Source organism: Pelophylax lessonae (assembly GCF_965119305.1).
Source record: "Pelophylax lessonae genome assembly, chromosome: 5".
NCBI classification, from domain to species: domain Eukaryota; kingdom Metazoa; phylum Chordata; class Amphibia; order Anura; family Ranidae; genus Pelophylax; species Pelophylax lessonae.
In genome coordinates, this window is record NC_138772.1 from 20,700,154 (window position 1) to 20,714,408 (window position 14,255).

The 14,255-nt window shown below is 44.7% G+C and overlaps 1 protein-coding gene across 1 annotated transcript in view; it reads right to left on the minus strand.

Annotated features, from left to right (window-relative positions):
* Window positions 1-14,255, minus strand: part of LOC309556413 (uncharacterized protein) — a gene marked incomplete at its 5' end in the record, with an annotated part of 208,272 nt that overhangs the window by 121,281 nt on the left and 72,736 nt on the right. The window contains one exon of the mRNA XM_082258879.1: window positions 1,364-1,506. Within this exon, the coding sequence (XP_082115005.1) occupies window positions 1,364-1,506 (143 nt within the window). The remainder of the gene's footprint in view (window positions 1-1,363; window positions 1,507-14,255) is intronic.

Below are 14,255 nucleotides of genomic sequence, written 5' to 3' on the forward strand. Positions count from 1 at the left end.
GATTTTTACATTTTTTGGGGGGGGAATTTCATATAAAAAAATGTGAAAAATATTGTTATTTTTTTTCAAAATAAACGCTATTTTTTTGTTTATAGCGCAAAAAGTAAAAATCGCACAGGTGATCAAATACCACCAAAAGAAAGCTCTGTTTGTGGGAAAAAAAGGACGTAAATTTTGTTTGGGTACGGCGTCGCACGACCGCGCAATTGTCAGTTAAAGTCGCACAGCGCCGAATCGCAACAAGTGGCCTGGACGTAAGACAGCAAAATCCTCCGGTGGTAAAGTGGTTAGGTTAGGCTCACTTGCTGTTTGAGTTATTTTGCTTGCCTCACCTCTTTGGGCCGCCCTGACCATTTTACAGTTGTACTTATATGTTATTTGATTATTTATTTTGTTGTATTCTGGTATTACTGTATGTTTACCTAAAAACACAATAAAGTTTCATTAAAAAAAAAAAAAGACCAATCCCCCTGCAGCGCGGCTGGAGGGAAGAAAGAGGAGTAGAAGCTGGAAGTCCTGCAGGGGGATTGGTGTCAGTAATAAGACAGTACAGCCGGACCTCCTGCTCAGCAGGGGCCTGGGCCCCCCTTTTGAACTGATTGGGCCTGGGCCCAGTAGAGAAGGGCTGGCTGTACTACCTTATCAGCAGTCCTGACTGACAGGAATGTATTGGAAATCTTCCAGTTGGGATACTCTGATTCTGGTGACATCTGACAGGGGACTGCCCCTATTTTGGAAAAATATCATCTCCCCTGTTTCATCTACAGGTAAAAAGTGAAAGGAAATCTTCTGAATGGGCACAGATAGCAAAAAAAAAAAATGAAAAAGTGAACGGAGCTTTATTTATTCCCTACTTTATCCTTATTGAGAAAAAAGGTTGGTATTGGATACACTTTAATTTCTCTAATGAATTTTTGCCCTGTGTGTTTTGCACCCTAAGCAGTTGCTACTATAATGCCTCGTTTCCACTGAGTGGTACGGTACGGTTCGGTTCAGTACGGTACGGTTCGGTACGGTACACATTGCGTTTCCACTGCCAATAGTACCCTTTCATGATAGGCGTGGTGTAGCAGGAAAGCTGTGATAGAGAATTCTCTGTCAACCAATCAAAGTTCTGCAGAGTGTAGCTCCACCCAGTTGGTACGGTACTAATGTGCTTGGTACCCCAACGAAAGGGTACCAAAAAAGTGGTACAGTACGGTTCGGAATTAGGGTACCATTCATAATGGAAACTGAATAAATAGCGTACTGTACCGAACCGTACCAGAAAGCTCAGTGGAAACGAGCCATTAGAGTCCTGCAGCTTTGGAAGATTTATCAATCTCTTATGTGTATTTATACAGCTATTTGCTTTTCATTTTACCTCCCATACCACATTCCCATCACACCACAGGATGGGAACCTGGCAAGAATTCTTGTTATGAAGTTTCCCATTGCCGGATTATCTTGGGGAGAGGTGAGGTGGGGGGTATTTTGAAATTCTTTCTTGGGAAACAGATAAGGAAACTGTAACATTAGATAACAAATTGGATATTACAGATCTGTTCCTAATTGATCCAGGTGGACAAATTCTAAGAACCTGTATAGGTAGGGAGATCTGAATTAACACCTACACTATATTGTGAAAAGTATTGGGATGCCTGCCTTTACACGCACATGAAATTTAATGGCATCCCAGTCTTAGTCTGTAGGGTTCAATATTGAGTTGGTCCACCCTTTGCAGCTATAACAGTTTCAACTCTTCTGGGATGGCTGTCCCCAAGGTTTAGGAGTGTGTCTATGGGAATGTTTGACCATTCTTCCAGAAGCGCATTTGTGAGGTCAGGCACTGATGTTGGAGAAGAAGGCCTAGCTAGCAGTCTCTGCTCTCATTCATCCCAATCTGTTATATCTGGTTGAGGCCAGGACTCTGTGCAGGCCAGTCAAGTTCCTCCACCCCAAACTCACTCATCCAGGTCTTTATGGACCTTGCTTTGTGCAGTGATGAGCAGTCATGTTGGATCAGGAAGGGGACATCTCCAAACTGTTCCCACAAAGTTGGAAGCATGAAATTGTCCACAATGTCTTGGTATGCTGACGCCTTATGAGTTCCCTTCACTAGAACTAAGGGGCAAAGCCCAACCCCTGAAAAACAACCCCACACCATAACCTCCCCTCCACCAAATTATTTTGACTAGTGGTGCACAAAGGCAAAAGGTCCCCGCTCCCCCCCCCCCCCCACCTACACTATAATGCTCCCACGCTGCCCACCCAGCTCTGCTCATCCTCTGTATTAATGGCACTTTTCCACTGCAAGTACCGGCTCGTACCGGCTCATACCGGCTCGGCTCTACTCGGCCCTGCTTGGCCCGGTTTGCTTTTCCACTGCTGGTACCGCATGGTATAGTGTCGGAACGGTTCGGGAAGGTACGGTATAGGTTTGCTTTTCCACTAAAGTAGTACTAAGTTAAGTGGGTGGGATAACAACGGGGTGGGTGGGATTCTCTGACCAATCAGTGGCTAGTAGTGACTGCATGCAAAGGATTGTGGGATATGGTACCAGTTTGGTACCTGTTGGAACCACAATCGAGTAGGTACTGTTTTTTCAGAGCCATACCGTACCGTACCGTTCGGTTCCATGCAGTGGAAAAGCAAACCTATACCGTACCGTACCGAACCGTTCCGACCCTATACCATGCGGTACCAGCAGTGGAAAAGCACAAAAGCGTGCCGAACCGGTACGGTTCCATGCAGTGGAAAAGCGCCTTTAGTCCTCTCTGTGTGGTCCCTGCTCACCTTCTGCTATAGCACTCCTATGTTGCATACCATGGGTGCCATCTGCTAGTTGCTCCGGTCTGGACCCTGCTCACCTTCCTGCTGCTCCACGCTGCACATTGGATGTGACGTCTGCACCAGACACTTCCAGAATATATACACTTGAACTGGAAGGGACTGTTGGTGACGTTATTCCAGTTTGCTTGTTGGTTTCCCAGTGCATCCTGGAATAACTCATACCTGTATTACCTCCAAAACAAAGCAAAACTAAAGCTGAATAAAAGACTCTCAAAAGCTGCTGGTGCTGTAGGTGAGCTTTGTCATAGACTTCTATGGAGGCTTTGGAGATGCGTTGAAGAACCAAGAAGGTGACACGGGGTATAATTTTTTAAGTGAAGCGAAACAAAGCAAACACAACATGTGAACAGGGCTGTAAGCAACCCATATTTAGTGACAGGAGCTTTGATTAGTATCCAGAGGGCTTAAAAAAAGTGTGTCCAATGCCACATTTTAAAGCAAGTGTAAACAAGTTCTTAGAGTGCAAAGATGAGAGCACGCAAACTCATATGTACGCATGTACCACAGTGCACACATGGACATGCAGGAGCATCCCCAATACAGATTCTGGTGCCAAATTGCCTATTTAAATCTGATACCTGCGTAATATCATTACTGGATGGTCTTCAGTTTATACTCTTATATCCAGGTTCTTGATAGCTTGCTTGATCCTCTTACTGACCCAGCTACATCTGACTCCTCTCTGGCAGACATGGGAGTAAGTCACACATGTGCAAGTCACAAGCAAGTCTCAAGTCTTAACCTTCAAGTCTCAAGAAAGTCCCAAGTTACTGTGGTGAAAAGCAAGTCAAGTCAAGTCCCTGCTAGAAGTCAAGTCAAGTCAAGTCATTTATTTTGGTCAAGTCACAAATCAAGTCAAAATACTGATCTACCCCAATTTTCACCTTTAAATCAGTTAAAAGTCAGTGGTCAGGAAGGGTTTTGTTTTATTTTCAACATTAACAAAGCTGCTTAGTGCTTTTTTTCTTGGTATATTAAAGAAACACTTTGAATGCCCAAACAGCTCAAAATCCTTCGTCCGGTCATGTTTCAACACCACAGTCACTAAAAGACATGTTAATGTGGAGTTCCACCCATTTTAATATGTTTAGATGTACGAAATCCCCTTTAAAAATGCTTTTACCAATGGAAACAATTTTTTTTTTATTGCAAGGAAATACCTTTTTTTCTTCTTTATTCATCTGCACTTCCCGGTCTAGGTGATTACGTCACTAACGATTCGCAAGGGCTGCCCTTGCGTATCGCCTAGTGACAAAATCTCTCATTATTACACCGGCACCAGCTGTACCCAGAGATGTATTGCTTGGAGTCTGCGCTCCGCCCCGCCTCCTCTCAGTGAGCTCTACGGGATGTATTGCTTTGAGTCTCCTCTCAGTGAGCGCGGACTGAAAGCAATACATTCTGTAGAGCTCACTGAGAGGAGGTGGGGCGGAGCGCAGACTCCAAGCAATACATCTCCGAGTACAGCTGGTGCCAGTGTGATAATGTGAAATTTCGTCACTAGGCGATTACATCCCAGCAGCCCTTGCGAATCGCCTAGTGAAATAATCGCTTATAGGCGGCCGGACCCGGAAATGCTGATGAATAAAGAAGAAAAAAAGGTATTTCCTTGCAAAAAAAAATATTTTACATTGGTAAAAGCATTTTTAAAGGGGATTACGTACATCTAAACTTATTAAAATGGGTGGAACTCCGCTTTAAGCATTTGTATTGTTAAGCAGCCAGTGTCCTAAAAATCAGAACACACTGAGGTGTTTTAAGTGACTGTGGTGTCAGAAACATAACAGGCACATTCATTTTGCTTTAACACATCTTGAGAAAATGCAAATATTTAATAACTTAAAAAAGTAAAGTAATTTTGAGTCATATGTCTCAAGTCAAAGTCAAGTCGAGTCTTTTATTAACTTTAGTCAAGCAAGTCTTAAGTCCTAAAACTGGTGACTTAAGTCTGACTTAAGTCAAGTCATGTGACTCAAGTCCCCCACCTCTGCTCTCTGATTCCCCTTGACTTCTCATGTCTGCTGCTCACCCATGTTACTGACTTCAGCGTGGATTTTTGAATAAGATTCTCTCTTCTGATTTTGTACTTCACTGCCGACACATTACCAACCCTTGTCTGTCTCTGATCTGGACACTGTGATTCTGTACCTATCTGCCTAGCTGTTACTGAACTCAGCTTGTAAATTGTCTCCTTGCATCTGCTCCTCACAGGCCTCAGAACTTCCAAGCACAAGTTCACTAATACAAATTCCTGGCACCTGCACCCTTCTACTGCCCTAGCAGTCCCTGTCTACACTACTGTGGGGTTTGTACGGGAATTGTGCAAGAGGCCTCCCTCATCTCAAACATCTCTGATAGGTATGTGACAAGACAGTCATGTGTAGCATTTGGACTTGCTGTGATCGGGATAATGCACTGGTGTCAGATATCCTAACCCCAATCCAACCACCAGAACCAGCTGGTCCATATAAAAAAAAGCATCAGGCCTGCAAGGTTATCCTATTTGTATAGTTGTCTTAAGGCACTGATGTTGATGTAAGTGTGGGCAGGGCTTTTTTTCAGTGGGAACGCGGGGGAACTCAGTTCCGGCACCTCCAGAACTGACTGTATGTAATAGTAAGGGGTGCTGGGGTGTGCTGCAGGGTCTATTGATGCTTGCTGTGAGGGGATCTACTCTAACTGGAGGGGATATATTTTAGCAAGGGAGTCTATTGTTGCTGGTGGGGGATCTGTTGTTGCTAGGGATGGGTTCTATGTTGCTGGGGGGTCAGTTTTTGCTGGGAGAGATCTACTGTTGAGGGAGGGGTCGATTGATGCTAGCTGTAGGGAGATCTGTTGTTGCTGCCGGAGTATATTGTTCCTGGGGGGGGGGGGGGGTTGTGGTCCATTGTTAGGAGGATCTATTGTTGGTGGCTGCAGGGGATCTATTTTACTACGTTTCTTGTTATCACTCCCAAATTATATACAAATTACTTAGCACCACAAAATGATATTTGGTTCTGTATTGTCTAAAAGGGCAGTATTGGGAGGTGGGTAGGGGATGGAACCAAGGAATTGTGGTAGGGGGTGGAACCAAGGAATGGTGCTCGGAGGTGGGTAGGGGGTGGAACCAAGGAATGGTGTTCGGAGGTGGGACCAAGGAATGGTGCTCGGAGCGGGTAGGGCCAGAGAAAAGGAGTACCTCTGAAAGAGGGGAGTTTCTGCACTTATTGTCAGAGAAAAAAAGCCCTGGGTGTGGGTAATCTGGTTCCTAGGCAGGGAGCTTCTAAACCTCAGAGGATCTCCACAGTTTCCTTGTTTTGTAGTGTAACATAACAAAAATGTACACCGCTGAAAGGTCCAGATACAATAAAAGAAAGGGAAAAAATCAGTTTGGCTGCCAAATCCATTTCCATTTATTGTGTTTTCAACTCAAGCCCTGTTAAGGGAGGTGGTTTTGGACCCCCAAAACAAATGGGATATTCTTTTCAATGTCCCCCTGACCTTCACTGGAATCGAGTCATGTACAGACTTTTTAGTAGCAGTATGACACCTTGATTTACATTTTTGTTACATTACATATAACCTACAGGTCACTTAACCACTTGCCATCTGAGTACCGTAGTACTACTGCTGCAAAGTGGCTCATTATCGTCTGATGACGTAGTACTACGTCGTCAGACACACCCCTTTCTCGGCGGCGCGCACGCGCCGCCGGAGGCTCGCTCCCACTGTATTCAGTCACAGTGGGAGTCGGGCCAGGGGAGGAGCAGCGGCGATCGCCGCTGCTCTTCCCCGATCGTCGGGGGTCTAGTGTGGAGATCCGCCTGCTTGTGTAAACACAAGCGGGCGAATCTCCCAAGTGACAGGCAGGGTCTGATTGCAGGGTTCAGCATAGCTGAACCCTGGATCTGTCCTTGTGTCACATAGTCACCTCCCCCCACACACGTCAGTAAGCACCAGGCATACATTAACCCCTCCCTCTCCAATAAAATTAACCCCTTCCCTGCCAGTGTCATTTTTACAGTAACAGTGCATATTTATAGCACTGATTACTGTAGTAATGTCACTGGTACCCCCAAAAGTGTCAAAAATGTCAGTCAAGGGTCCGATCTGTCCGCCGCAATGTCGCAGTCCCGCAAAAAAAATCGCAGATCGCCGTCATTACGCGTTAAAAAAAAACACCAAAAATGACAGAAATCTTTCCCTTTGTTAGTAAACGCAATAACTTTTGCGCAAACCAATCAAAATACGCTTATTGTGAATTTTTTTACCAAACATAGGTAGCAGAAAACAAATTGGCCAAAAATTAAAAAAAATTTTTTTGGGGGGAATTTCATATAAAAAAATGTGAAAATATTGTTTTTTCAAAATTTACGCATTTTTTTGTTTATAGCGCAAAAAGTAAAAATCGCACAGGTGATCAAATACCACCAAAAGAAAGCTCTGTTGGTGGGGAAAAAAGGACGTAAATTTAGTTTGGGTATGGTGTTGCACGACCGCGCAATTGTCAGTTAAAGTCGCACAGCGCCGAATTGCAAAAAGTGGCCCAGACGTAAGACAGCAAAATCCTCCGGTAGTAAAGTGGTTAAGAGACAAGAACCCTTCTCACAGCAGGTGAGGTGATATAACACCTCCAAAAGGTGAATGGCCAAGGGTTAGAGCAAGGGTGTTGTCAAACAAAATTTTATTGCGGCCGCATCGGCATTATAATTTCCCTCAAAGGGCCTGTTGTATCTGTAAGACTATATCAATGTATCTACTCTCTACCCCCACCATCAGAAGTCAGAGTCCACCACCACCCCTTACATTACAGAGAACCCCTCTTACCTTGTGCAGCTGCCAGAAAGAAACTAGGGGTGGAGCTGGGAACCAGAAAGGTCTGGAAGAGGGCCAGAGGAGGTCCGGAGTCAGTTGCCAGAATCTTGCTGAATGCTGGAACCAGGGAGGTGGAGACGAAGGGGGTGCTGTGGCTGCACAGAGAGGTACAGGATCTGAGGATCTGGCAGAGTTCTGTCCTCTCTGCTGTCGAATGCTGAGAAAAGGTGGGATAGAGACTAGGGTGGTGTCACAACTGCAGGAGAGGTGTGAGGGCCACATGAAATGGCCTGGAGGGCAGGATTCGGCCCATGGGCCTTGTTTGATACATCAGGGTTAGAATTCCACATCCATACCTCTATAAATTGAGTAGCATAAAAAATTACCATTGTAATTTGTCATGAGAGATATGGATTTTTGGTGTACTCCCCACCAACAGAACCAGTACAGCTCAACCCAGTACAGTACTCCCACAATACAGATCCCCCCTTCACCATTACAGCTTCCCCAGAACAGATCACTACCCTCACCAGTACAGCTTCCCAAGTACAGATCCCCCAACCAGTATAGATACTAGGGATCGACCGATTATCGGCAAAGCCGATATATCGAGGGCCGATATGCACTTTCCCTGATATATCGGAATCTGCCTTTTGATTTACCGATATTGCTGATATTTCGGGTAAGTGCATGTACCGGGGTGATGCCTGCAGCTAGAGGCATCAGCCCCGTACCAGTGTCCAAATCCGATGGTCAGCTGTCTTGTAATGACAACTGATGCGGCTGAGAAGCCGCTCGGCTGTCATTCCAAGGAGTGGGAGTGGACGTTCCCCCCCCCCTCCCGCCACCTTCTGCGGCTCTCCCGGGTCTCCTGTCCCTCCAGGAGACTCGGGCATCCTACCTTCACCACCGCCGTCTGACCGGGTCTCCATCTGCACCGCCGCCGTCTGACTGAGTCTCCATTTCTTTATATTCGGCGCCGCCGAGTACCCAGAAGTGATGTCATGTCATGACATCACTTCCGGGTACTGGTGGCGCCGAATTAAAAATCTTACAGCATTCAAAACAGCCAAACGTGGCGTTTTTGAATGCTTTAAGTGCAGAGGAGGGGTCCACCACAGTACCTGTGGACATTTAAAAAAAAATTTTAATGTCTGAAAATATTGGCAGATATCGGCCGATACCGATATACGATGACCAAAATATCGGTATCGGTATTAGCGGTAAAAAAACGATATCGGTCGATCACTGATACCCCCAAACATATTTCCCCACCTCACTGGCACAGTTCCCCCATACAGATCCCTCCACCAGTACACATTTTTCCCCCAGGAGTAATTCCTATATTACCTGGATCAACTACTCTTGGTGTTCTTATGCTTTAATTCCCTTTTGCATTTTGCACTTGTGTTTTGTGTATATTTTTAGTTACTCTAAATGGTTCTACAGCTGTCTCTGTATCAAAAGTCAATGAAAGTAAGTCTAAGGCCCAGAACATAAGACCGAATCCCCAACTGTGCCTTCAGATTAAGAAGAACTAACACTTTAATTAGCCCTCAGTATTGTCATACTTAGTCATTAATATTACCTGCTCCTTTGAGTCCAGATATAAACCTTTTAACCACTTGACATTCTTACTTAAATTCTTGGATTGGCAAAATGTCACACCTTCCTAAAATGCTCTATTACTTTAGAGCAGTGGCCTGGCCCTGGGGCCGCATGCGGCCCACTGCTTGCCCTTATTTAGCTCTTGAGGGATTATTCCTGCCACTTAAACCAACAATGGGTCATAATTCCTTCCACTAACACCAATGATGGGGCATAATTTATTCCACTGACAACAAAAATGGGCACTATTCCTCCAGATGACACCATATATTTCTACCCCTAATACCAAGGCCATGCATTGTTTACTCCCACTGAACATATTCCGGCCCCCCTAAAGTCTGAAGGACAGTAAACCCCCTGTCATCTGGGGGGGGGGGGGTGTATGGTGATGGAGGGGTGTGTGAAGCTGGGGGGGGTGTATGGTGATGGGGGGTAGTATTTCATCTTCCTACCACCCCACCCCACCACCTGACATCTTCATCCCACCCCCTGTCATCTTTCCACCATCCCACCCCCTGTCATCTTCATCCTCCATCAGCTTCCCCCCATTCCACCCCCTGTCATCTTCCTACCACCCTTTGCCAGTACCTATCCATGGCCACATTCTCTGGATTGAACAAATAAAGATCCTAAAATCTACAATATCTCACAAAAGTAAGTACACCCCTCACATTTTTGTGAATATTTTATTCTATCTTTTCATGTGACAACACTGAAGAAATGACACTTTGCTACAATGTAAAGTAGTGAGTGTACAGCTTGTATAACAGTGTAAATTTGCTGTCCCCTCAAAATAACTCAACACACAGCCATTAATGTCTAAACCGCTGGCAACAAAAGTGAGTACACCCCTAAGTGAAAATGTCCCAATTGGGCCCAAAGTGTCAATATTTTGTGTGACCCCCATTATTTTCCAGCACTGCCTTAACCCTCTTGTCCAAAATTGGGCCCAATTAGCCATTTTCCCTCCCCGGTGTCATGTGACTTGTTAGTGGTACACGATCTCCTGTGTGAATGGGGAGCAGGTGTGTTAAATTTGGTGTTATCGCTCTCACTCTCTCATACTGGTCACTGGAAGTTGAACATGGCACCTCATGGCGAAGAACTCTCTAAGGATCTGAAAAAAAGAATTGTTGCTCTACATGAAAATGGCCTAGGCTATAAGAAGATTGCCAAGACCCTGAAACTGAGCTGCAGCATGGTGGCCAAGACCATACAGCGATTTAACAGGACAGGTTCCACTCAGAACAGGTTTTGCCATGGTTGACCAAAGAAGTTGAGTGCACATGCTCAACCATGTCCTGTGGTCTGATGAGACCAAGATAAACTTATTTGGTTCAGATGGTGTCAAGCGTTTGTGGAGGCAACCAGATGAGGAGTACAAAGACAAGTGTGTCTTGCCTTCAGTCAAGCATGGTGGCGGAAGTTTCATAGTCTGTGGCTTCATGAGTGCTGCCAACAGTGGGGAGCTACAGTTCATTGAAGAAACCATGAATGCCAACATGTACTGTGACATTCTGAAGCAGAGCATGATCCCCTCCCTTCGGAGACTGGGCCGCAGGACAGTATTCTAACATGATAACGACCCCAAACACACCTCCAAGACGACCACTGCCTTGCTAAAGAAGCTGAGGGTAAAGGTAATGGATGGCCAAGCATGTCTCCAGACCTAAACCCTATTGAGCATCTGTGGTGCATCCTCAAACGGAAGGTGGAGGAGCGCAAGGTCTCTGCTGTTGTAAACACAGCAGACCATTGTTCTCACTGTAATGAACACAGAGCGCCTGTGATCTTCCTATATAGGATCACAGGTCCCTGTGTTCATTTCACCATACAGTTAGAAAACACCCCCCTAGGCTCACACTTAACCCTTTGACCGCCCCTGGGTTTACCCCTTCCCTGCCAGTGTCATTAATACAGTAACAGTGGATATTTTTAGCACTAATTACTGTAGTAATGTCACTGGTCCCCCCAAAAGTGTCAAAAATGTCAGTTAGGGGTCCGATCTGTCCGCTGCAATGTTGCTGTCCCGCTAAAAATTGCAGATTGCTGCCATTACTTGTAAAAAAATAAAAATGACATAAATATTTCCCCAAGTTTGTAGACGCAATAACTTTTGCGCAAACCAATCAAAATACGCTTATTTTTTTTTTTTTTTACCAAAAATATGTAGCAGAATACAAATTAGCCTAAAAGGATTTAAAAAATGTATTTTTAATTTTTTTTTTTTTTTTGGGAATGTTATATAGCAGGAAGTGAAAAATAGTGTTTCCTTTTTTTTTTCAAAATTGTCGCTCTTTTTTTGTTTATTACGCAAAAAAAAAGAAATCGCAGAGGTGATCAAATACCATCAAAAGAAATCTCTATTTGTGGGGAAAAAAAGGACATCAATTTTATTTAGGTACAGGGTGTGCAATTCTCCGTTAAAGTAATGCAGTGCCATATTGGAAAAAATGGTTTGGTCATTAAGGGGGCAAATCTTTCAGCTCCAGAAGTGGTAATTTCTCTGTGCTTTGCACCCTAAGCAGTCCCCCCTCCCAATGTACATATGAAGGGTCTTACCTGTATAGAGTCCTGAAGAGTCTGAAATTTTCACAGCCTTCCCTCTGTATTTATATGGCTGCTTCATAATTCCTCCCAGACCACATTCCCTCCTCACCGAGGGTGGGGAACCTGGTAATAGTTGTCACTACAATGTCACCCAATGCCTAATTGCCCCAGGGGGAGGGGGGGGGCTGTAAAAAATCTGAGGAATTTTACTTATTTTAGGGTATTTAAAGTTCACATTGTAAACCAGTTTAACTGATATTTCAGTAAATTATAGCAAAGGTCTTATACGTGTGCACAGTGCCGGGACAAGGTCATCTGATGCCTAGGACGAAGATGGCAAACTGCGGGTATAAAGAAAGAGTCAGAGTCATTTCAAAACAAGATCATACTTAACCAACAATACAAATTCAATTAGGTTTAATTCAATAGAAACAGCGTTCACTCACACATTTTAAATATATGTATTTTATTAGAGGTACTTGAAGTGCTTTGAAGTAACAATGGAGCTTTGCTTCTCCACTGACAGGACAGAGCTCTGCCTTGTTTACATCGTCAGAGGTCTGTCCTGCGTGTCTTCCCAATGATCAGTGGGTGCCGGTGGTCATCCATTGGCACGCTGATTGGCATCTGCTGTGTATTAGCACAGCCGGGTCGCCCGTGGTGCGCACGTGTGTCCCCTACATGGGAGTGCTGGATTACGTACCTAGTATGTGATCCAGTGCAGCTGAGTCGCCGTAAATGTGATACGGTTGGCAAGCAGATAATAATGACCACAAGCATCAGTCCCAGTTTCTGCAAATATATCCCCCCCAGGGTGGATGCCAGTTTAGAAAATAACAACTCTCAGCAGAAATGGAAGCCTCCATAATAATTAAACATATTGGACTAGGTGGGACTTTAAATGAGACCCAAGCTGGTGTTGCCCGGCGTCTCCATCCCTATAACAAAACAAGGGGATGGAGGTGTAATGCTTTTCAGCTGGTCTTTTCCAGTTTGCACCATGGTTATAACCTAATTATTTGAGTCTTTGAGACAACAGCCAGTCGTGGATGAGGCTGGGTTGGGGGAGGTTGGGCTGTCTCCCTCCCACCTGTTCCCCCATCCACCCATTAGCGGCCATGTGCCTCCAGTGTGAGGACACTAAATTAAGAGTGTAGGACTGCAGATTTAACAGGGTGCAGTGAAGTGGCTCTGCAGCTTTCACATGCGTTTGCAAATGTGTGTCAACTAAGCCCCTGTTCTTTGTACCAAGAGACAGGTTTTATTTGGTTGGTGACAGACTGGAGGGTGAGTACATCAGACTGGGGGCTGGCTGACTTTCATGCACCTCTTACAATCCTTCAACCTCATTTTGCCTCCATAATAATAACCGCCAACATCAGTGCCAATTTAGGAAATAACTATCCACAGCATTTGTGTCTGCAGCAGAAATTTTAACCCCCAGCATCAGTTCCAGTTTCTACTATTTCATCCCCAGCATTGGTGCCAGTTTCTAATATTTGATCCCCAGCATTGGTGCCAGTTTAAGAAACAGCAGCCAATTTACAAAATAATAACCCACAGCATTTGCATCAGTTTCTGCAACAATAACCCCATAACCCCATAGTGCTATCTTAGGTAATAACACCCAGCATTGATGGCAGTGTATGTGATCCCAATGTGAACTGGCTGCAGTGGTTAACTGTTTGGGGGGGGGGGGGGGGATGAAAAAACCAAATGTTTGTTCATCATGTGAACACAGCAAATAGGGAGTTCACATGATGAATAAACATTTGGTTAGGCTGTACTAAACTGCACTAAGATGGCCGCCGTGTCTGACTCTCAGTGGGTGTACAAAAATGGCAGCAGCCCAGCCTATAAAAGGACCGAGAGTAGCGCTAGATGGCACGTTCCAGATGACGTCGTATGACGAAACGCGTAGGACGTGGTTTTGTTACGTCAATACGTCACTTCCGGTAACGGTGGTTTGAGCCGTTGGAACCTGGAAGCATCGCGGCGAACACCTTATACTGATAGTGAACTCCCTAAATGTGAGTGGATGCTACTTGCTCTAAACACAACTACCATATACTACGCAATGGAGGCTTCTTTTATGTTCTAGTGACCAGGGAACGGCTGAGTCATCTGCCTTACGTGTGCGGTAAGCAGCGGTGCTATCTGTGGAGATCCACAAGCGCCACATCCATTATCTAAAAAGCATATTATCACTCCAGTGGTTTATTGCTATATTGGCAGTCAGCACTTTATATACATATGTGATATATGATATGGTACACTAAACACAGCCCATGCATTGTTTATTGAAGTTTTTAACCAGCACATAGCACTTTGTATTTAAAGGGGCACATGCACTGTATGCACCATATGCACTTTACCAAATACGGATGTTTTTATGCAGATTATCTTTTTACTAATGCGCACAAAATACACTTTTTTTATTGAATATTTTAAGTGATAGCGCCATTCCC